The sequence below is a fragment of the Oratosquilla oratoria genome, chromosome 12 (genome assembly GCF_046742065.1).
Source record: "Oratosquilla oratoria isolate Oo_2021 chromosome 12, ASM4674206v1, whole genome shotgun sequence".
Taxonomy (NCBI): domain Eukaryota; kingdom Metazoa; phylum Arthropoda; class Malacostraca; order Stomatopoda; family Squillidae; genus Oratosquilla; species Oratosquilla oratoria.
Window position 1 is genome coordinate 16,309,260 of NC_134788.1, and position 25,225 is coordinate 16,334,484.

General features: G+C 39.0%; 1 protein-coding gene across 1 annotated transcript; it reads right to left on the reverse strand.

Moving 5' to 3' along the window:
* Nucleotides 1-552: 552 nt before the first annotated feature.
* On the reverse strand, nucleotides 553-24,157 carry LOC143031016 (uncharacterized). Its single transcript, XM_076194356.1, has 2 exons — nucleotides 23,885-24,157; nucleotides 553-6,179 (listed from the first exon to the last, which is right to left on the reverse strand). The coding sequence occupies exon 2, from the start codon at nucleotides 6,114-6,116 to the stop codon at nucleotides 5,001-5,003; it is 1,116 nt and encodes a 371-aa protein (XP_076050471.1). The 5' UTR covers nucleotides 6,117-6,179; nucleotides 23,885-24,157; the 3' UTR covers nucleotides 553-5,000.
* Nucleotides 24,158-25,225: the final 1,068 nt, after the last annotated feature.

Genomic DNA, 25,225 nt, shown 5'->3' on the forward strand with positions numbered 1-25,225 from the left:
ATGGTTTTAAAGGTCTACTGAGTAGGTTCTCATATAGAGTTGGTGAATTTTTGCTAGATGTATGGCTAGTCACTTTCTGATCAAATAATGCAAAAATAAATCCAATGCAATGTAATAAAAAAAAAGGCCTATCAAAATATCAGTAGCATATGAACTTTTCCTTTGCCAACTTTCGTTTTTTCTCATAAGGCTGTGATGTCAAGCTTGCTGTTTACATCCTGATGCTTGCCATGTGCATGCATTATAAAATGCCGTGCCATGCTGCCAATTTGATCAGTGATCTGTCATATTTCATGTGTTAGCAAGGTTTTATAAAGTATATAGTTCGAAAATCGTTCACTGTGTCAGTGCAAGTTGCAACAGTGATTCAACGTAACAAACATCAGTGCTGGAATCTTGTCACAAAGTTGTGTACTTCTTTGTTCCCAAGTCCCAGCATTTTTTTTTTTTTTTTTATGAAATATAAAAATTATGGTTTAACAAATTCATTAACATTCGAGAAGTTACCAGTCACAGTTTTCAACCTGGTTGGGTTCTCAAACAGAGGTATTTGAAATAAGATTAAGACCTTTGAGTGGTTGAATTTTCAAAGAAGTAGGTCCCTTGCCTTGACGTTTCTAGTCTTGACGTCCGTTAGGTACTAGAGCTCTGGGTAGTCTGTGGCGACAGTTAGTGCAGACAGTGTATTTGGCACATCTCTTCTGAGTTCGTAAAACTCAAAAAGGCCATGGGTTAACATTGACTTTTTAAGTAAATTCTCAAAAGTTCAATCCCCGATTTATTAAACTAATATTATATAAAAAGAGATTTAACAGGCAATAAAAGAGGAAAGGAGTTAAATCGTATCTTATTTAGAGTTACAATAGGTGTGGTTCAAAGCTTCAGGAAATGCTCCCGATTCGAAAGATGTAGACAACAACACCTTGAGGGAAAGTTTCCAAAACGAAATGGTAGGCACTAATAAAGATTCCCAATAATAAGGAAGATGCCTATTCAAATAGGTAACAATTACCACAAGTAATGAAAGGAAGGCAAGTACATATTTAACTTCAAACATCTCGATGTAATTTCAGTATGGTAATTCAGGCACAAGGGAGCTGAATCCATATTGAGAATGGTAAAATGTATACATGGTGATTGAAAATTATCATGATTAATTTTCCATTTTCAGACTACTATTTGCTGCACTTTTCAATGAAATTTCATGTAAAAAGAAAAAGGGAAAAAAAAACAAAACAAAAAAATTAGAGAGGTGCAATGGAGTATCTTATCCCAAAGTCAAAACAGATGTTGGAGTGGTGAAGGAGAAGGTTGATCTAAAATATGGTGAGTATATAAAGCATTACTGTGCTACATATTGCATCCAAACTGTGAAACCGTACAGGATTTCATATTGGAGCAATGTGATAACTTCAAAATACCTAAAAATTTGGTGTTGTCCTGATATGACAAACTAAATAAAATGCACAAAATATAAACCTCAATTTTTTATTTACAAAATACAAATTCTACTTGGTGAATTACTGAGGTTATGTTCTGAATATCCATCATACAAACTTGCAAGAGATGCCAAACTTCAGTCCACTATAAAAGTTCTTGAACCAGTCTGATCTAAGTATGAAAAACAAGAGAAGTCTGACATCATCCTGAAACGAAGGTCCAGGTTTAATTGTCCAACAAAGTGAATTTTTCCATATACCAAAAACAGTACATACATATACCAAAGGCTTTTTCCCCCTTACATGGAAGGTAGCCTCCTGGGTGACGGGCCCACTGCCCTGGGTTAGAGGCAGTGTCACAAGACACAGCACATCCACAGCAAGGCTGCTTCATTCAACCCTTCCTCTCTGTCTCTTCATGTAGAAAAGGGGAAGACGGGGAGAAATCCCTTCAGGCTGAGTCCATTTTTTTTCTCATACATACTCCCTCACCCCCCATTCCCCACCCACTTCCCCTCATGCATCACAGCATCATCCATACACAACCATTCTCCATTCACCCCTACCTTCTGTCCTCTCCTGTCCTTCCTCAACAGACATTCCCTTCTTTCCCAATGCCCCTTTTACCCCATCCATCCATCTCATCCTAGGTCACCTCCTCATGTTCACTCCTTCCACCTCTGCCCTCCACATCTGTTTTAATAATCTTTCATCACTCATTCTCTCCATGTGTCCAAACCATCCCAATACTCTTTCATCAACCCTATCTCCTAAATCCCTTTCCACGCCTGTTCTCCTCACCTCATTTCTCACTCTATCTAGCCTAGTAAGCCTTATCATACTTCTCAGTCATTTCATCTCAAACACATTCAAACTCCTCTCTTATGTTCTATGTTTCTGCCCCGTATTGTGCTGTTAGCACAATCAATCCTTCATACAATCTCCTCATAGCATCCACTCCCAAATGTCTATTTCTCATTACACATCTTAATCCACCAAGGTATTTACTCGCTTCTCTTAATCTACATTCTACCTCCACCCCCCACTCCTCCCTTTCCTGCCACATTCGCACCCAAGTATCTAAAACTATCCACTTCCTCCAGTTTCTTTCCCCTAATACTCACTTCCAGTCTGCTGCCACTTTCTCCCTTTGTACATCTCATCACCTTACTTTTACCCACATTTACTTTCAACTTCCTTCTTTTGCACATCTTCCCAAACTATCACTAACTTCCTCAATCCCTCCTCTGATCCTGCCACAAGTGCAGTGTCGTCAGCAAACAACAACTGGCTCACCTCCCACTTTTCTCCATTTTCTTTAACCATCTCCAATCCCTGACCCACTACCCTTGTATTCACCACTTGCACCACCCCATCCATGTATAAATTGAACAGTCAGGATGACATAACACATCCTTGATAAAATCCCACCTTAACCTCAAACCACTCATTCTCTCCATTTCTAATCCTAACACAAGCTGTACTACTCTCGTAAAAACTCTTGACTGCTCTTAACAGCTTTCCTCCTATCCCATATACCTGTAAAACCTCCCACAGTGCCTTACTGTCTACCATGTCATAAGCCTTTTCCAAATCCATAAAAGCCCAAAATACATCCTTACCTTATCCTACAGCTTTCTTACATATCTGCCTTACCACAAAAATCTGATCTACACATCCCCTACCTGTCCTAAAACCACACTGTTCCTAACCAATTACTCCCTGTTCCTCTCCTAATTTGCTCAATCAAGACCCTCTCATAAGCCTTTCCAGCTACACTTAACAAGCTGATCCCTCTGAAATTACTACACTCACACTTGTCCCCCTTTCCCTTGTAGAGTGGAGCTATACAGGTACTCCTCCAGTCCTCTGGCACTCTACCCTCTCTTAAACAACCACTGAAAAACCTCACCAGCCAGTCCACCATCACCAGACCTCCTTTTTTCAGACATTTTGTATGGTATCCATCCAACCCAGGTGCCTTACCAGCTCTCATCATCTTAACAGCTGCCTTCACTTCATCTTTCCTTATTTCTCCTCCATTTTCCTCACTCATCATGGTCATTTTCTTAGTGTTTCCCACTGCAACTACCTTTCCCTCCCTATCCTCCTTCAAATGTAGCAACTCCCTAAAATACTCTAGCCACCTTTCCCTCACTGCCTTCTCTTCCATTATCATCTCTCCATCTGTATCACCTTTTCTTCTCTACTTGATTCGTCTCCTATTCCTCTTTTAATTTCTTTCCAATTTTTTTTTCATTACTTTCAAAACTTTCTGTCACATTCTTACCCCATTTCATATCTACTCTCCTCTTTTATGCTTTACTTGTCTTCTCTTTTCTTTGTACCTCTCATATGATTCTCTCATCCTATTTTGTAACAAATCTGTGAAAGCCTGCTTCTTCTCTTCTACACCCTTCTTTCCTTCTTCATCCCACCACTCACTACTTTTCCTTCTATTTTCTCCCTTCCTCCTTGTTCCACGCACCACCTTTGCACACCTTACGACTCCCTCCTTGAACCATCCCCATTCCTCCTCCACTTCTGGTTTTACTCTGTCCTCACTCCTTCCCACTCCTCTCTCAGCTTCTTCTTGTACTCCTCCTCCTTTTCTTTCTAATTTAAGCAGTTCACTCAAAGCACCTCCCAATCTTCTGCCCTTTTCCTCTTTCTCCACCTATTCTCCACTCTCAACTTACCTTCCACCAAAAAGTGATCTGATATTTCCCCACTCTCTCCCCTTTGAACATGTAAATCCTACTATACTCTTGGTTATCACTATAAAGTCCATTAATGCTCTATCTGCCACACTTCCATCCACCACCCTCTCCCACGTGCACTTATGCATGACTTTCTTCCTAAACACTATATTTGCTATCAACTCCCTCGACATATCTCCACCATCAACTCTCCACTACGATTTTTTCCTGAAACTTTATATTTCCCAATCACTCCATCTAATGGTTCATTTCCTACCCTAGCATTAGGGTCTCCCAATACAACTATATTGACATTTCTCCCTAATACCTCTATACAGGTAAAACAAAGGGAACGCCATGCTGGACTCTAAGTGTGTAGGCATCACTTGCGTATGCCTTTCTGCTGGTTTGATCCAAGCCGTTGGAAGAGTGTGATCTTTTCATCATACAAATCATACAGGAATGGCTTCTCTCCAATGTCTATCCTCATATACCTTGTGAGAGAAGTCTTATGTGAAAAACCAGAATCAAAGAGGTCACACTGGAAAGGCTTTTCTCCTGTGGGAGTCTTCATCTGCTGTGTGGGATAACCCTTTTGTGAAAAAGCAAAGTTACACAGGTCACACTAGAAAACCTCTCCTGTGTGGCTCTTCATATGCTCTGTGAGAGAATCCTTTTTTGAGAAAGCTGCATTGCACAGGTCACATTGGAAAGGCGTCGCTCCTGCGTGGGTCTTCATATGCTTTGTTAGATCACCCTTTCTTGAAAAAGCAGAATTGCACAGGTCACACTGGAAAGGCTTCTCTCCTGTGTGGGTCCTCATATGACTTGTGAGATGACCTTTTTCTGAGAAAGCAGAACCTCACAGGTCACACTGGAAAGGCTTTTCTCCTGTGTGGGTCCTCATATGTGTTGTAAAAGAATGCTTTTTTGAGTAAGCAGAATCGCACAGGACGCATTGAAAAGGTTTCTCTCCTGTGTGGGTCCTCATGTGATTTGTGAGACGATCTTTTCTTGAGAAAGCAGAATCACATAGGTCACACTGGAAAGGCTTCTCTCCTGTGTGGGTCCTCATATGACTTGTGAGATGACTCTTTAGTGAGAAAGCAGAATCACACAGGTCACACTGGAAAGGCTTCTCTCCTGTGTGGGTCCTCATATGAATTGTGAGATGATCCTTTTGTGAGAAAGCAGAATTACACAGGTCACACTGGAAAGGCTTCTCTCCTGTGTGGGTCCTCATATGCTTTGTAAGATTACTCTTTAGTGAGAAAGCAGAATCACACAGGACACACTGGAAAAGCTTCTCTCCTGTGTGGGTCTTCATATGACTTGTGAGATTACCCTTTCTTGAGAACGCAGAATCACACAGGTCACACTGGAAAGGCTTCTCTCCTGTGTGGGTCATCATATGCTTTGTAAGATTACTCTTTAGTGAGAAAGCAGAATCACACAGGACACACTGGAAAGGCTTCTCTCCTGTGTGGGTCCTCATATGTCTTATGAGATTACTCTTTTGTGAGAAAGCAGAATCACACAGGTCACATTGGAAAGGTTTCTCTCCTGTGTGGGTCCTCATATGCTTTGTAAGATCACCCTTTATTGAGAAAGCAGAATCACACAGGTCACACTGGAAAGGCTTCTCTCCTGTGTGGGTCCTCATATGACTTGTAAGAGAACCCTTTATTGAGAAAGCAGAATTACACAGGTCACACTGGAAAGGCTTCTCTCCTGTGTGGGTCATCATATGCTTTGTAAAATTACCCTTTAGTGAGAAAGCAGAATCACACAGGACACACTGGAAAGGCTTCTCTCCTGTGTGGGTCCTCATATGCTTTGTAAGATCACTCTCTTGTGAGAAAGCAGAATCACACAGATTACACTGGAAATACTTCTCTCTTGTGTGGGTCATCATGTGATATCTAAAACAAATCATAAGTATAGCTGTGCTATAGATGTCACACCAGATCCTCTTCATTACATGACACCTATGGATTCTATGGATAGCTCTTCCAAAGGAATGGTGATAGTTACTCTCCTCCTGGAAAATATGTAATCATAAGATTGTCATCTAACTCTTTGAAACTGTGTAATATACTGTTATAGGATTGTGAGTGTTGTGTACATAAACCATTTAATATTCAAGTCCCTTTGTACCTAAACAGACCCCTTGCACTTGCCATAATGCAACATGAAATATAAATACTAACAGACATATTGCATTCTACATTTACATTAGAAATATGCTGAAAACCATCCAATAGCTACATGCATACTCACCCCACCTCAACTGGAATGACTAAAATTTTGCTCTAGCTTTTTCATCATGTCAAGATTTGGAAGTAGGAAACAGCCCAGATGGCCAAAACAGTCATATTTTAACATAATTCCACAACATTCCATGTTTGGGCTCACAAGACCAGAATCTAAATATGACAAACCCTAGGAGGGCTAATTCAGTTCATCTCATCTGACCCAAATAAGTGATGCAAGTCGTCACATCCTTTCAGAGTGTTCTTATTTCTAAATAACATAAAAAATGAAATTGTACAGGAAATTTCCATATTTTTTCTTGTCACATTAAGTAAAATACCTGTTTGTCTAATAAAAAAAAATATATATTGGATATACCTACTAAAACAATCTCAACAATCATGATGTAATCAGGAAGGAACTGGTATTAAAGGTTCAATCCCAGTAAATGTGGAAATAACAAGAGGACAATGTATAATATCAGAATTAGTGCTTTCACATATTCAACCTAAAGGTCCTTTAAAAACAGGCATTACATACACAATCTCAGTCATCTTCCAGGAAGCCTGTGACTCCCTTACCAGTTGTGACACTTGTGTGATAATATATATATACATATACCAAAGGTTTTTTCCCCTTTACAAGGAAGGTAGCCAAAAAAACAAAGACATAGAATCCACTCCCACCCATTCCATCCCCACATACTCCACTCCCATCCACCACCCTCCTCCCCTCTTATCTTGGCTCCTCAGTAACCCCTGCATCTCGCCCACTGCCCTTGGTAAGAAGCAGTGTCGCAAGACATAGCACTTCCTCATTAAAATGGTGATCCCCCCTCTTCATCCCCTCATTTAAAATGGAAAAGATGGCTTAGAAATCCCTTCAGGATATATGAATTTATTTTTCTCACACACTCCCTCACCCCCCATCCCCCACCCACTCCCTTTCATGTATTACAGCATCATCCATACACAACCATTCTCCATTCACCCAAATCCTGTCTTCTCCTGTCCTTCCTCAACAGACAGTCCCCTCTTTCCAAATGCCCCTTTTACCCCATCCATCCATCTCATCCTTGATCATCCCCACATATCAACTCCTACCTCTGCCTTCCACAGGTGTTTTAATAATCTTTCTTCACTCATTCTCTCCTTGTGTCCAAACCATCCCAATACTCTTTCATCAACCCTATCTCCCAAATCCCTTTCCATCCCCGTTCTCCTCCTCACCTCCTCATTTCTCACTCTATCCTGCCTAGTAACCCCTATCATACTTCTCAGGCACCTCATCTCAAACAGGGTTGCAGAGTCGGAGTCGGAGTCGGAGGGAGTAGGAGGTTTTAGCTGGAGTCGGAGCCGGATTTCTATGAGTACTAGGAGTCGGAGTCGGGGTCGGTGTCGGCATTTTTTATCCGACTCCGACTCCTTAAGTCCAATAAAATCATTTTTTTAACATGGTTTCCCTGTTTGGTTTTACCAGTTGCACAATTTAACAGTTTTTGTATGGTTTTGCTTTTATTTTTGGAGGCAATAGTGAGTGTGCACAGTGTATATGTACACTAAGTGGTCTCTCCAGATGGAAACAAAAAACAATCCATCGATAATAAAAAAAAGAAAAGAAAAAAAAATACACAATACTGACAAGCTATCATTGTCAGTCTGGGTAAAAGTGTTTGTGGTCATGTATTTGTAGTTGTTTCCTGTAAGGAGAGTGAAACTATATATATAATGTATATACATATATAAATATACATATATATATATATATATATATATATATATATATATATATATATATATATATATATATATATATATTTATATATTATTTAGTACTATACTGCAATGCTTCTACTTCAACATAAATAAACATCAATTCGTGCTGTCACCATGTGATGCACTGTGTGCTACTAGTACTAACTAATATAAACAAACAACAGATTCTGCCTGAAGCAGTATCTCCCAATGAATTTTCTTTTCCCTCATTTTCAGTAGTTCTATCACATTTTCCTTTAATAGAAATATGCTAGATTATGATAAAGCTACTTCAGAATATGAAAATCATACGTTTATCAAAGAAATTTAGTGGTTTGAAATATATGAAATAGAAACAGGCTACTGATCATGGTTATTAGTGAATACCATAGGCCTACAAGTGAAGCAATGAAAAATAGAAATCAGAGTAAAGAAAATCACAAACCATTTCAATCTAATTTAGAACTGATAATGTCATAAAGACAACTGCAAATTAGGCCTAAGTGTACCAGATATTTATGCTTTAACCCATAACCATAATTCTATCTATACACAAAAAGCTTTTTCCCCCTTATCAGGGAGGTAGCCAAGTCAAAATGCATAAACCCACTCCCACCCATCATCCCTTCCACACTCACATCTTAGCTCCTCGTGGACGATGGGTCATCCCTGCATCCCGCCCACCACCCTGGGTCAGAAGCAATGCAGGACACAGCACATCCACAGCAAGGCCGCTTCACTTAATTGGCAACCCCCCCCCCTCTCCGTCCCCTCACATAGAAATTGGAGGACGGGGAGAAGTCCCTTCGGGCTGTGCCAAAGTATCATTCACAGACATTCCCCTCTTGCTCAACGCCCCTGTCACCCCATCCATCCATCTCATCCTCGGTCATCCTCTCAAATTCCCTCCCTCCATCTCTGCCTTCCATACCCCTTTCACCAGTCTTCCTTCATCCATTCTTTCCATGTGTCCAAACTATCCTAATAGTCTTTCATCAGCCCTCACAGCCAACTCCTTTTCCACCCCAGCTCTCCCTCTCACTTCCTTGTTTCTCACTCTATCCAGCCTTGTAACCCTCACCATACTTCTCAGACATTTCATCTCAAACACATTTAAACTCTTCCTCTCTGCCCCTCTCAGATTCCATGTCTCTGCCCCACACAGCACTGTCGGCACAATCACCCCTTCATACAATCTCCTCTTTGCATTAATTCCCAAATGTCTATTTCCCATTACTTTTTTAAATCCCCCAAGGCATTTATTTGCTTCTCTCAATCTACAGCTTACCTCTACCTCTACTCCTCCCTTTGCAGCCACATATGACCCCAAGTACGTAAAACTATCCAGTTCCTCCAGCCTCTCCCATTTAACCCCTTCCATACGGTGCCGCACACGTAGGCGTCATGGACTTAGATCTCGGTGGCAGCAACCAATGCCAGCCGTACGACGTGTCGTAATAATACTATCATCATAAAATATAGTCACCGCTTATATCGATCGCTCTCTCTTCACCTGTGAATTTTGATAACCATAGAAAATGCGATTACAAAAGAATTAGAAAGAATGTCATTATGGAGGGGCGACTACAATAAATATAATCAAGACGCCGATATGGCAGCCTCGCGAATACACTCGCTCCCCATGACGCCTACTTGTGCGGCACCGTATGGAAGGGGTTAAGACTTACTTCCAACTCTCCACCATCCTCTCCTCTTATACACCTCATCACCTTATTTTACCCACATTCACCTTCAACTTTCTCCTATCACAAACCCTCCCAAACTCAGTCTCTAACTCTCCCAATACCTCCTCTGACCCTGCCACAAGTGCAGTGTCATCAGCAAACAACAACTGACTTACCTCACACTTTTCTCCATTTTCCGCAACCAACTCTAGTCCCTCTTGCATTTACCTCCCGTACCATCCCATCCATATACACATTGAACAGCCATGGTGACATGACACATCCCTGACGTAGTCCCACCTTTACCTTAAACCATTCACTCTCTCCATTTCTGATTCTAACACAGGCTCTACTACTCTGATAAAAACTCTTGACTGCTCTTAACAGCTTTCCCCCAATACCTGTCTACCCTATCATAAGCCTTTTCCAAATCCATAAAGGCCCAAAAGACATCCTTACCCTTTCCTAAAGCTTTCTCACAAATCTATCTTATCACAAAAATCTGATCCACACAGCCCCTACCTCTCCTAAACCCACATTGCTCCTCAGCTCCTCACCAATTACTTCCTCTGTTCCTCTCCTAATTCTCTCAATTATAACCCACCCATACGCCTTCCCAACTACACTCAACAAACTGATCCCTCTGAAACTACTACATTCACACTTGTTCCCTTTTCCTTTGAAAAGTGGAACTATACATGCACTCCTCCAGTCCTCTGGTACTCTACCCTCCCTTAGACACACATTAAACAGCCTCACTAACCAGTCTACTATTACTTTACCTCCCTTCTTCAGACACTACGTATGACACCCATCTAACCCAGGTGCCTTACCTGCTCTCATCAATTTAATCGCTACTTCCACCTCATCTTTTCTTATTTTTCCCTCATTTTCCTCACCCATCACTGTCATTTTCTTTGCTCCTCCCACTGCTATCACCATTCCCTCCCTATCCTCCTCTACATTCAACAGTTCCCTAAAATATTCTGCCCATCTTCCCCTTATCGCTTCCTCTTCCATTATCATTTTTTCATCTTTGCCTTTTACCTTTTCTTCCCTACTTGAATCAACTTCCCTTCCTCTTTTAATCTTTTAATAATAGTAAAAAGAAAATATTTAGGCCAAATCTTGTACATTGTGTAATGTGACCTTGGTAAAGACAAATATTGATATACTGGTATACGGAATAGTCTGTAAAACCCTACTATTGATAGTAGCCTATTGAGTGACTACCGGACCTCAAATATTACCTAAAAGATATACAGTTTGCATGATTTGGCTATGTTTTTTTTTTTTTTTTTTTAAGTTATTGGTAAACAATAAGCATTGGATGCAAGAACAATTTAGATTACTTTGACAAAGTTTTCTACTTTTCCCAGTGATGTAGCCTAGGCCAATTGTAAGGTCCTACCTGTTGTATGATAAATGCTGATTATGAGATAGGCTAAACTAGCCTCTCAGTTTGTTGGCCTAGGCAATCTCCATAGGCTAACCTTGCGAATCATTGGCAGTTTGTATTATTTTTAAAACTTTGATGAAGAGAGTGTATATAAAGTATATGTATGTATGTATACATATATACATATTATATATATATATATATATATATAGATAGAACCTATTTCTTTTGGTACATGTTATCAGGTTCTTTAAAGAAATAGAAAAAAAACGAAAAAAAACAAACAAACTAATGCTATAATAAAGAAATTGATTCTTTTACTTTTATTTTGTTTTTTATTTTTTGATTATTTTTACTGTTTTATCTTTATTTACTTTATTTCATTTTTATTAAAAAAAAATAATAATAATAATAATAATCCCAAAATAACCTTATAATCCACATTTACCTTTCTTTTTACCATAGATTGTAGGGTCGAATTTGTTTTTCCTAGACTATAGGCTGCCTCTATTCATAGGGTAGTCTAGGACTCTAACCTATATTTCTCATAGGCTAGTCTAACCAACCATTTTTATCACATTAAGATATCAGTTTACCCTACTTATATAAAGTACAAACTACTATTTTTCTTATTTGCAAATTTCAATGAAGTAGTCTATAAGTTCTATAATTATGAATAAAGCCTATCTTTTTCATGTTTACAAATAAGAAATTTGTATAGATTTTAGCTTTAACCTCGTTACAACATAATAATACTGGTAGATTTAAGGAACATATGAAATATTTTATTATAAGAAATTTTTATAGATTGAATTTTTAACCTAGTTATTAACGTAATAATACGGGTGTATTCAAGGTACAGTACATATATTTTGTTATGTTCTTGAAAGCTTTGTCTGAATTTTTACCATTACATTAATTGGCAAGCCAATAATGGCTGTAAAATACTGTCTATAGATGTGCACTGTGAAATAATTTGTTACTATTGTGCAAATAGAAAGCAGTATGTCTCATTATTTCAAGTTTAAAAAATCTAAAAAATTTGATATGTTTTGTGTTGAGAAAATTTAATAACCATCCAGTATAGAATAGTTTTATAGCTAGTTACAGGATATGTACCATTTATAGAAGTTTCCAGAATGTAGTTTGTATTAATGTTTCATTCATTCTATACTATGGGAGTTATAGCCAGTGGAATGTATTTCTATTTTCAATAAATACTCAATAAATATAATTATTAATTCAAATTCCTGAATAATTTGTCAATTGTCAAGTGACAGATTATTTTTATCTTTAAATAATTTAAACTAGCTACTTTACCTTTGTTGACAGTCTAATTCAAATTATGTTAACATCTAGAACTCCATCATGTACACACATACATGATGACAATAGTATATATCCACTACGTATGCACTATGCACGTACGTCTTTATGAATGTAAAAGTCAATGAAAGTGTTTTTGTGTGGTTTACTGTTTTGTAGGAGCTATGTCATGCTGGGATAATGCCCTGAGATAAACTATGACCAGTCTCAGAGGCCAGATAGGAATGACATTAGAGCATATGTCACAGCATTTGGTGATGACTGAAAAGGGGAGGAACAACAGCAGCTATGAACAGTGTGCATAGGGGAAGGTTGTCTCTTTCCTGAACTGACTCCTGTTTTTTATGATAACATGGTGAAATTAATTCTGCAGTAAATACTAGGTAGGGCACCCTCAATTAACCTTTCCTCATCATGATTTGTCACATATTTTCCTAATATTGTGATAGAAGGTTTATGAGATTGGACATATGAAATAACAGAGGATTTTGTTTTTTGGGGGGAGGGGAGGGGCACAAAGAAAAAAGAAAATATATAGCTTGAAGTGGTAACTCTGCCATGACAGGTTTGAAAGTGCTCATAAGCAGGTAGATGATTATGAGCATAGATAATACCATTATATACTTAATATGTATATGTTTATACGAATATACGTGCTTGTGTGCATATATATATATATATATATATATATATATATAAAGCTGGTTGAGTGTATATGTGAGTAAATTTATCATACAAGTGAATGTTTCACGTAAAAAATAATATACATGAAAAATATTTATAAAATGCTTGCTGAATAGATGTGGGAGGCTGGTTTATGGATCTGCAGAATAGATTTCCACATAGGGGTAGAGGAGTTAAGGAGTCGGGAGTCGGAGTCTGGAGTCGGAGTCAGAGTTGGAGGAATCAAAGGAGTCGGAGTCGGAGTCGGAGTCAGAGGAAACAAAGAAGTCGGAGTCGGACCTTATACCATCTGACTCCGCAGCCCTGATCTCAAACACATTCAATCTCTTCCTCTCCTATGTTTCATGTTTCTGCCCCATAAAGTGCTGTTGGCACAATCACTCTTTCGTACAATCTTCTTGTAGCATTCATTCCCAAATGCCTATTTCTCAGTATGCTTTTTAATCCCCCTAGGTATCTAACTGCTCTCAATCTAAATTCTACGTCCACTACTCCTTCCTTTCCTGCCACATTTGCACCCAAGTATCTAAAACTATTCACTTCCTCCAGTCTCTCTCCCTTAATACTCAGTTCCAGTCTGTTGCCACTTTCTCCTCTTGTATATCTCATCACCTTACTTTTACCCACATTCATCTTCAAACAACTGGCTTATCTCCCACTTTTCTCCATTTTCTTTAACCATCTCTAATCCCCGACCCATTATCCTTGCATCTACCTCTCACACCACCCCATTCATATATAAATTGAACAACCAAGGTGACATAACACATCCCTGGTGAAGTCCCACCTTTACCTCAAACTACTCACTCCATTTCTGAATTTAACACAAGCTCTACTACTCTCGTAAAAACTCTTGACTGCTCTTATCCCATATATCTGCAATACCTCCCATGGTGCCCTCCTGTCTACCCTGTCATAAGCCTTTTCCAAATCCATAAAGGCCCAAAAAGCATCTTTACCTTTTCCTATAACTTCCTCACATATCTGTCTTACCACAAAAATCTGATCCACACAAGAAGGATAATAGAAGTAACTTTATCCATGCTACTAAGTATTTAGAGAGACTGGAGTGTTCCCTACAAATAACTTAAACAAATATGGTAAAGATGATCTGAGATAAGGACTTAACACCGGCCATGATGCTCCTCCATCTACCTTGTCCTTCAGATGGAATTTTCAAATCCATCAAACAACACTGAACATTCAATTACTACAAAGCACATTTCCACAATCAAGACCTACACAAATTCTCAGAAATATCAATTGTGCCCTGACAATGCTTACAGAGTGACAAAAATAAGAGAAAATAGTAGCATGCTCACATTTCATGGTCCATATCTCCCTGAGTGAGTAAATATTGGTCCTCTTTCTCTCCCAATAAAATCTTTCATCAATTGTCTTTTACAGTGTTACCAGTGTTATGAGTTTCACCATGGAAGAAAGAATTGTACAAATGGTCCTCGATGTGGTCATTGCTCTGTCCCTGATTCACTTCCTACTATTGATTGTGAATCAGAACTTCATTGTTTCCATAGCAGAGAAGCTCACTTAATACATTCTCAACAATGCAAAGAGTACTGTCTTAAACAAGACATTCTTCAACTGGTTAGTCTTGGTAGTGCCAAGCAAGTACTTCATTTTAGACAGATGGATGGCAGAGCAAAGACATATGCCTTCTCCTTCCACTTCATCCCTGTCCTCCACTCCTATGAGAATCCTGCTTCCGCTGTTCAGTCCAGAGCAAGTTATCTATTTTGTAAAGTTACAATATATCATCAACAGATCCCTCCACCTCGTCTTTAGCAATGCATCCCATTGCATCTTCAACAAAACCCTCTTCTACATCATTAGCAAAACCCTCAGTAACATCACAGACTTCCAAAACACAAGCCCATGCTCACACAGATTTCCAATCAAGAACCCATACTAAGGATAGTGAATCAATACAGACACATTTTCAACAGCAAAATCTGGTATGCAGCAATGTGTTACCAGAATTTGTTCTTAGATCCTCTGATATCCATCCCTCAAAATCCTTTCTCCCTACAAAAGTCCACCATGCCAGACTACAGCGCTGCTACCATCCAACCCTTTTAATTTAACACAAGAGGTTGGACGACAGCATTGCAAATAATCATCCAGGATGCAACACTTCACCCCATATTAGACAACACATTATGAAAGACTACACTGTACACAATCATGAACACCAACAACACAAAATACACTCTATAAAGGATTTGTGGGAAAACCCTGTTCCAACTGTAGTGTTCCTCAGGGAGATAGGACTGCTTGGTTTGACAGTCTGAGGAACAATTATTGCCTATCATGATGTAAATAAGCTTCTCAGCAAAGATAGGTTTCCTGAAGAAGCACCTGCTGAATAGGTGCATTTAAAAGAGCTGTAATTGCTTTGCTTTGCTGTGTAATACATTACATCATCACCTGATTCATTGTACAGCACAAATAATTAACCTTCAACAGCATTAATCAAGTTACATATCTTTCCGAGTCCATTATGAGTTATGTAAGTAGACTTTTTACAATATACCTCCATTCTATTATCTGTATACAGTATTTACCTAGTTGTATTTTCCGGGACTGGAGCTATGCTTGTTGTGACCCATTTTTGTATCTCTCCACGTCCAGTTTAATCTTGAACCTGTGTATGGTTTTGGCATTCACTGTTTCACACACATGCACACCTACACACAGACAGTTACAGAAGAGATCTGAAAAAGAACAGCTTTCCACACAGAATAACAGATATAAGGAACAAACTGAAAGAGGAAACAGTGAGTGCTAAAACTATAAATGACTTTGAGAAAAAACAGGATGCGGAAAGATACAACTGCGGGTCACTACAAGCATAGCTCTCCTCCTGCAAAATACTAGGTAAATACACACACACATAGATATATGACAAAGTGGAGTATGAAACACAGGAGTTTTACATACATATACCAAAGGCTTTTTCCCCCTTACACGGGGGGTAGCCAAAAAGAAAAAGGCATAGAAATCACTCCCACCCATTTCATTTCCCATATATTCCACTCCCCTCCACCTTCCTCCCTCCTATCTTGGCACCTCCTGGATGATGGGTCATCCCTGCATCCTGTCCACTGCCCTGGGTCAGAAGCGGTGTCGCAAGACACAGCACATCCACAGCAAGGCTTCTTCATAAATTCAGCAACCCCCCTCTCCGCCATCTAATGCAGAAAAGGAGAAGACGGGGAGAAATCCCTTCAGGCTGCGTCAATTTTATTTCATACATACTTCCTCACCCCCATCCCCCACCCACTCCCGCTCATGCATCACAGCCTCATCTATACACAACCCTTCTCCATCCACCCCTATCTTCTGTCCTCTCCCATCCTTCCTCCACAGACATTCCTCTCTTTTGTAAAGCCCCTTCCATCCCATCCATCCATCTCATCCTAGGATGCCCCCTCATATTCACTCCTTCCACCTCCGCCTTCCACACTCCTTTTACTAATCTTTCTTCACTCATTCTTTCCATGTGTCCAAACCATCCTAATACTCTTTCATCAACCCTATCTTCCAGTTCCCTTTCCACCCCTGTTCTCCTCCTCACCTCATTTCTCACTCTATCTAGCCTAGTAACCCCTATCATACTTCTCAGACATTTCATCTCAAACACATTCAACCTCCTTCTCTCTTCCTCTCTCATGTTTCATGTTTCTGCCCCGTACATTACTGTTGGCACAATCACTCCTTCATATAACCTCCTCTTAGCATCCATTCCCAGATGTCTATTTCTCATTATACTTTTTAATCCACCAAGGCATTTACTCGCTTCTCTCAATCTACATTCTACCTCCACCCCCACTCCTCCCTTTCCTGTCACATTCGCACCCAAGTATCTAAAACTATCCACTTCCTCCAGTGTCTCACCCTTAATGCTCACTTCCAGCCTACTGTCACTCTCTCCCGTTGTACATCTCATCACCTTACTTTTGCCCACGTTAATCTTCAGCTTCCTTCTTTCACACCTTCTCAAACTCTGTCACTAACTTCCTCAATCCCTCCTCTGATCCTGCTACAAGAGCAGTGTCATCCGCAAACAACAGCTGGCTCACCTCCCACTTTTCTCCATTTTCTTTAATCATCTCCAATCCCTGACCCACTACCCTTGCATTCACCTCTCGCAGTACCCCATCTATGTAAAGATTGAACAGCAAGGGTGACATAACACATCCCTGACGAAGTCCCACCTTTACCTCAAACCATTCATTCTCTCCATTTCTAATCCTAACGCGAGCTCTACTACTCTCATAAAAACTCTTGACTGCTATTAACAGCTTTCCCCCTATCCCATATATCTGTAGTACCTCCCACAGTGCCTTCCTGTCTACCCTGTTGTAAGCCTTTTCCAGATCCATAAAAGCCCAAAAAACATCCTTACCTTTTCCTATAGCTTTCTCACATATCTGCCTTATCACAAAAATCTGATCTACACATCCCCTACCTGTCCTAAATCCACACTGTTCCTCACCAATCACTCCCTCTGTTCCTCTCCTAATCCTCTCAATCAAGACCCTCCCATAAGCCTTTCCAACAACACTCAACAAGCTGATCTCTCTGTAACTATTACACTCACACTCGTCCCCCTTTCCTTTGAAAAGCAGAACTATACAGGCACTCCTCCAGTCCTCCGGCACTCTACCCTCTCTTAAACAAACATTAAATAACCTCACTAGCCAGTCCACATAACTGTACCTCCTTTCTTCAGACATTCTGCATGTCATCCATCCAGACCAGGTGCCTTACCTGCTCTCATCATCTTAACGGTTGCTTTCACTTCATCCTTCCCTATTTCTCCTCCATTTTCCTCACTCATCTCTCATTTTCTTAACGCTTCCCACTGCAACTACCTTTCCCTCCCTATCCTCCTTCACATTTAGCAACTCCCTAAAATACTCTGCCCACCTTCCTATCACTGCCTTCTCTTCCATTATCATCTCTCCATCTGCACCTTTTACCTTTTCTTCTCTACTTGATTCGCCTCCTCTTCCTCTTTTAATTTCCTTCCAAAACATCTTTTTATTACTTTCAAAATTTTCTGTCATATTCTTTCCCCATTTCACATCTGCTCTTCTCTTTGCTTCCTTTATCTTATGGTTAATTTTCTTTCTCTTTACTTTGTACCTCTCATACAATTCCCTTGTCCTAATTTGTAGCCACTCTATGAATGCCTGCTTCTCTTTGACACCCTTCTTTGCTTCCTCATCCCATCACTCACTACCCTTCCTTCTATTTCCTCCCATCCTCCCTGTTCCACACACCATCTTTGCACACCTTATGACTCCCTCCTTGAACCCTCCCCATTCCTCCTCCACTCCTAGTTCTACTCTATCCTTTACTCTCTCCCACCCTTCTCTCAACTTCTTATACTCATTCTCCTTTTTTTCCTCATTTAAGCAGTTCACTTTAAGTACCTCCCTACCTTCTGCCCTTTTCCTCTTTCTCCACCTATTCTCCACTCTCAATTCACCTTCCACCAGGAAATGATCTGATATTCCCCCACTCTCTCCCCTTAGAACATGTACATCCATAACTCTTCCTACCATACTCCTGGTCACCACTATATAGTCCATTAACGCTCTATCTGCCACCCTTCCATCCACCACCCTCTCCCATGTGTACTTATGCTTGACTTTCTTCTTAAACACTGTATTTGCTATCATCAACTCTCTTTCAAGACACATCTCCACCATCAATTCACTAAGACTTTTACCTGAAAGTCCATATTCCCCAATCACTCCGTCAATTGGTTCATTTCCTACCCTAGCATTTAGGTCTCCCTATACAACTACATTGACATTTCTCCCTAATCCCTCTATGCACTCATTTATATCTACCCAAAAAGCATCCCTTTCCTCTACGCTTTTTTCACTACCAGGCCCATAAGCACTTACAAAAACCCACACCTCCTTTCCCAGCTTCACCTTCATCCACATCAACCTTGATGACACCTTCCACTCCACTACGCACTTACTTATCTCTTCACTTACTCGTATAGTCACCCCTTCTCTCCCTCATCCCCTCTTCACTCTTGAATACCTCCCAGCTACACTCCCAAACTCACAGTTGCCCTTTCCTTTCATTTTAGTTTCACTCAAAGCCAGTACATCCATTTTTCTTCTCACAAACATACTGCCTAGTTTCACTCAAAGCCAGTACATCCATCTTTCTTCTCACAAACATACTGCCTATCTCTTCCCTTTTATTCTCATCTATACCATATCCACGCACATTAAAAGACCCAAACCTTAGGGTACTGGTTGAAAAGCCCCCAGACCCTGTTATGCCTTTATTTTCTAAGGAATATCCCCTTTTGGGGCTACAGGTAGTAGGACTCCTAATCCCATCCCCCATCCCTTTTTAGTTGCCTTTTACGACTCAAGTGGAAATGCTTGGTGGCAGTATTCTTTTGCCCCCACCATAGGGTAGGTAGGTGAAAAAAGGAAATGAATATTCAGAGAAATGGTACAGGACAGTAACAAGGGGTTGTGGGACAGCATAACGGAGGGACAGTCGTAGTATAAAAGTGTCATAATTTCTCTATGTACAGAATTTTCCTCTATCACAGACAAAATGATGTGTGACTCTGGTCTATAGGGGTGCCTCATATAGACCCTAAAGTATCAATTGCATGCTACTCTGCCACAATAACATGCAGCCAATACTCCAGACAGGAGTCTTAGTCTGAGTTTATTCCTGACTAGTTTTTCAGGTATCTTTTTCAACGGAATGGTAGATATCTCGGACAAAATGAATGAGGAAACAGTGAATGCAAAAACTATACAAGAATTTAAGATCAAACTGGATGCTGAATGATACAAAGGTGGGTCACTATGGGTATAGCTCTCTTCCCATAAAATACAACTAGGTAAACACACACACACACACACACACACACACACACACACACACACACACACACAACACTAAAAAGTGCAGCATAATGGAATTTGGAAAAAGCAAAAACAGAATATCCTTAAAAGTGGCAGTTGCCAACAAGATTGACGAGATAAACACCATATGAGGACGTAGCCTTTATTTGTACAACGTTTTGCTTATTACAGCTTATTCAAGAACTTGAAAAAGCTGTAATAAGCGAAACATTGTACAAATAAAGGCTCCGTCCTCATATGGTGTTTATCTCGTCAAAAAAACAGAATAACAGGATCATATAAATTGGGAGAAGAAGGAATATAAAAGTAGAAAATGAGAAGGACCTGGGAGTCATTGTTATGAATAATATGTCACCTGAGAAACATATAAATAAGATTTTTGGAGAAACTTATAATTCAATAAGAACAATCAAAGTGGCATTTAAATACCTGGATGAAGAAATAGTGAAGAAAATTCTAATCACTCTGATACGACCAAGATTGGAATATGCAGCAACGATATGGTCACCAAGTACAAAAAAATGTATAAAAATCTTGAAAGCATTCAAAGAGCAATTACAAAATTGGCACCAACATTCTCAAAACTATCATATGAAGAGAGACTAGAAAAACTTGAACTACAGACACTAGACCAAAGAAGAGAGAGAGGAGATTTGATAGCTATTTACAGAATCATGAAAGGCATAGAAATTATTGATAGAGAGAATCTGATAAAATGGGATGATAGAAATACAAGAGGACACGGAAAGAAAATCAAGAAAGACAGCTATAGAAGAGATCTGAAAAAGAACAGCTTTCCTCACAGAGTAATAGACAGTTGGAACAAGTTAAATGAGAAAGTGGTGTGTGCAAAAACAATACATGAATTTAAAAATAGTTGAGATAAAATGAGATATGAAGACGGGACACCACAAGCATAGCTCCCCTTCCCGTAAAATACAACTAGGTAAACTAGGTAAATACATATATATATATGTATATATATATATATATATATATATAAATATATATACATATATATATATATATATATATATATATATATATATATATACACACCAAGGGCTTTTTCCTCCCTTATAAAGGAAGTAGCTAAGTCAGAAGGTTCACACCCACTCCCAGCCATTTCACTCCTATCTACCACTCTTTCCTCCCTCTCATCTTAGCTCATTATGGATGATAGGTCAACCTTGTATCCCTCCCACTGCTCTGGGTCAAAAGCAATGCAGAGACACAGTACATCCATGGCAAAGCTGCTTCACTTAATTGGTGACACCCCCTCTCCATCCCCTTGATGTGGAAAAAGAGAAGACCTTAACCCTTTACAGGTAAGGTCTTTTTGGGAAACAAATCAGGTAAAGCAGGGTCTGACAGACCCCCCCCCCAAAAAAAAAAAAAAAAAAAAGAAAAAAAAAAAAAACTTCCACTGCATTTATTGACATAGAAATAAAAATATTTGTACTTCAACTTATTTTCTTCCATTTATCTTCTTGAAAGTGACTATAATTGTTAGAAGTATTTTTTTTAAATGAAAATTACAAAAAAATGATGAAAAATAAGGTATTGCTGACTTTAGAGGGTATTTGACTAAAAACAGGAAATGTGAAGCGATAGGTCATCCTCATTTTGTAAAGACCAATGTCCCAACTATCTTTAAGGAAAAACAGAGCTACAACAAATGAATAATGAATATGTTTAAAAAAAACATAAACTCTGAAAAAATAGGTAATTTTTTTTTACCCCAAATACAAAAAATACAAAAAATATTTCCACTGCATTAGTGACATAGAAATCAAAATATATGAACTTCAATTTATCTTCTTCCATTTACATGCTTGAAAGTGGCTATAATTGTTAGAAATATTTTTTTAATTAATATTACAAAAAAATGATGAAAAGTAAAGTATTGCTGACTTTAGAGGGTACATGACTGAAAACAGGAAACGTGAAGTGTTGGTCATCATCATTTTGTAGAGACCAATGTCCCAACTATCTTAGGAAAAGTAGAGCCACAACAAATGAATAATAAGTGTGTTTCATAAACCATAAAATCTGAAAAGAATTGGAGGTAATTATTTTGACTTTGTGATAGTGAAGAATCTAATTGCAGTCATTGCAGATTGGGGTTAAATTTTCCTGACACACTGGTCTTTTGCAGTGTAGGTAATAGTTACCCAGAATAACGACAAACAGATAAAAAAAAAAGAGAAAAGAAATGATAATGAACATAAAACTATGATTCCCTAGTCAACACAATTACGATGCATTCCAAATAATACTATCACCATCGAAAACAAACAAAATTCAACATATCAGTCATAAAAAATGATAAAAAAGAAGAAATTCTTATTTATCCATAAGTATAAATGATAAAACATTTATATGACATGAAAAAACCTCAGGTAAAGTGGGGTCTAACAAACCCCACACTACTCACACCTAAGGTAAAGTGGGGTCTAATGGGCCCAAAAGCTCTATAAAGCTTATATAGAGCAAGATTCAGGAATGACCCTATCACCCCCTTAAACTACTCCACTCGTCAAGAAGGTATAGGGGAGAACATATCTATATGCAATATATTAGTACATTAAAAGTAAAAAACAAAAAAGCATGGGGTCTGTCTGACCCCACTTTACCTAAGAAGGGTTAAATTAGGCTTCTACAAACATACAATGCAAAAGGAGACTTGATCAATTTTGGGTCAACTTGGAGACAAAATCTAATTTTGAGGAAAGTCTTATATTGGTGGACACACCTGGTCAAAGTAAATTGGGGGAGGACATGGAGGACATAAATCAGAGGCCTGACCTATTCAAGCTGAAAGTGATCTGGACATATAGGTCACATGACCTACATCCATTATATATGTAAGACTGCATAAGGGGAGGTATAATTGCTCATATTACAATGCAATAACTTCTGATTGATATGGCGTGGATGTGTGGAATGAATATCAAGAAAAAATAAATTTACTCACAAGAATATCATTAGTGCACACTGAATTCTGAATGAACTTTATGAATTTTTTATTTTCCTACCAAGGAAGACTGAATGGAGGCCCATCCCCTAATAAGAATATAAGAACAACGTAAGCAAATAAGATACACACATTGATAAGCATAAGGATGCTTGCCAGTCCTAACTTTTTTTTAATCACTACCAATGTTAATATTAATTTGAGCTCACAATACTCACAATGATAAGAGCTAGCCAGTGATAAAGTTTGCAGCTTTGAGACTAGCGAATATCTTTAAGATATACCAAAATATTTGCCAGTCTCAATTTTCTAAAAATTGCTACCAATATTACTATTACTTTGTAATACTTATACATGGGTTTTAAAATACTTAATGATAAGAGATAGAGTTAAGAATTGCAGCAGTGAGACCTGACCTGACCTGACCTAACCTAACCCCTTGGCCTTGTTAAATATAAAGGTGTCCACTCATCTCAATTTTCTTAAACAGCTATTGACACCACTTTTAGTTTGCAGTACTTATATCTGGGGTTAAAAACACTCAGAATTATATGAGCTAGCCAACTATATAGGTAATTGCAGGTGCCAGACTGGCAAACACCTTGATAAATACCTGCACATTTACCCCTTGTTCAGAATGCCAATTACACTACCAAACGGTAAGTGAATGCCAAAAGTAAACACACAACACACTCACTAAGCTACTTTACCACTATATGATTTTACTTACGAATTCAACAAAGGCACACTTGTTTAGCTTGTACAAAACACAGCCACGAAAACAAATTCTTGAAATATATGAAAGAGTGCAACTCAAGGCTTCGCCAGTGTTGTCCTTTGTCCATAGCTCCAATTTCCGTCTTCTCTCATCATCTACTGTGAAAGAAAACGTAGTAGAGTCAAATTATAGGGGTGACTAATGTATCTGAGAAATGTCGATTTGCCCAGTGATATGATTGAACATAAGAACATAAGAATAAAGGAGACTGCAAGAGACCATAAGGCCAACACTAAAGCAGCTCCGTATCCATCACCACCTGTCATCCCCATCCATAAAGTTGTCTAATCGTTTTTTAAAACAACTGATAGTTTCAGCGCTTACTACATGGTTACTAAGTTTATTCCATTCATCGAACGCCCTATTAGTAAACCAATTCTTGCCTATTTCCTTCTTAAATCTAAATTTGTCCAGTTTATACCCATTACTGCGAGTCCTGCCCTGTTGTTTTATTATGATGACCTTCTTTACATCACCCTTGTTATAGCCTTTGACTAATAATGTGACCAGATTTTTTGAGTGGAAAAGCGGGACATTATGTACTCGTTTACACACACACACACACACACTTCAGCGAATGGACGGCTTGGATGACGTTCTGAAGAAAACTGAAGTCTGTGGATCCCAACGCAAAGAGAAGTGCCTATTGTTTTTACAGGGTGGGGGGGAAATTGCTCGTGGAGTAGTAGGAAAGTAGGGAAAGAGGAAAGGGGGAGGGATTACTGAGGGAAATGTAAGGAAATGAGGAAGGAGTAGACTAGGCCCAGGCAGACAGGCGAAAGGTAAACAAAAGGCCTCCCGACGACGACGAAATGTCTAATAAAAATGTAAAGATTAGAAGTATAGATAAGAGCAATACAGTAGAAAGTGATGAGAATATTTTCAAGGGATTTAAAGAGGGTGGGGGGGACACAACCCCCCCCCCCCCGACTGACAAGACTAGAGGAGAAGGTTGATAAGGTGATCGAGGACTTGGAGAGTAGGTTAGGTCATATGAACACCATTTTACAAAGGGTTGAAAGATTGGAAGAACTAGAAAAGGCGAATAAAAACTTAACTGATGAAATAGAAGACCTAAAAAGACAGTGAAGAGAAGTAAAGGTGGAGAATGAGGAATTGAAGAAGAATAGTAAAGAAAACAGAGAGACAATAGCTAAAGTAACTAATAATTGGAAAACAACCGAAGAAGGAAATCAGTTTTCATTCAGTGACAGAGTATGACAGCAATTGAAAGAACATACTGAAGACTCAGTTATTAAAGTGATGAGACAAAAGGAGAATATAGTAAGAGAT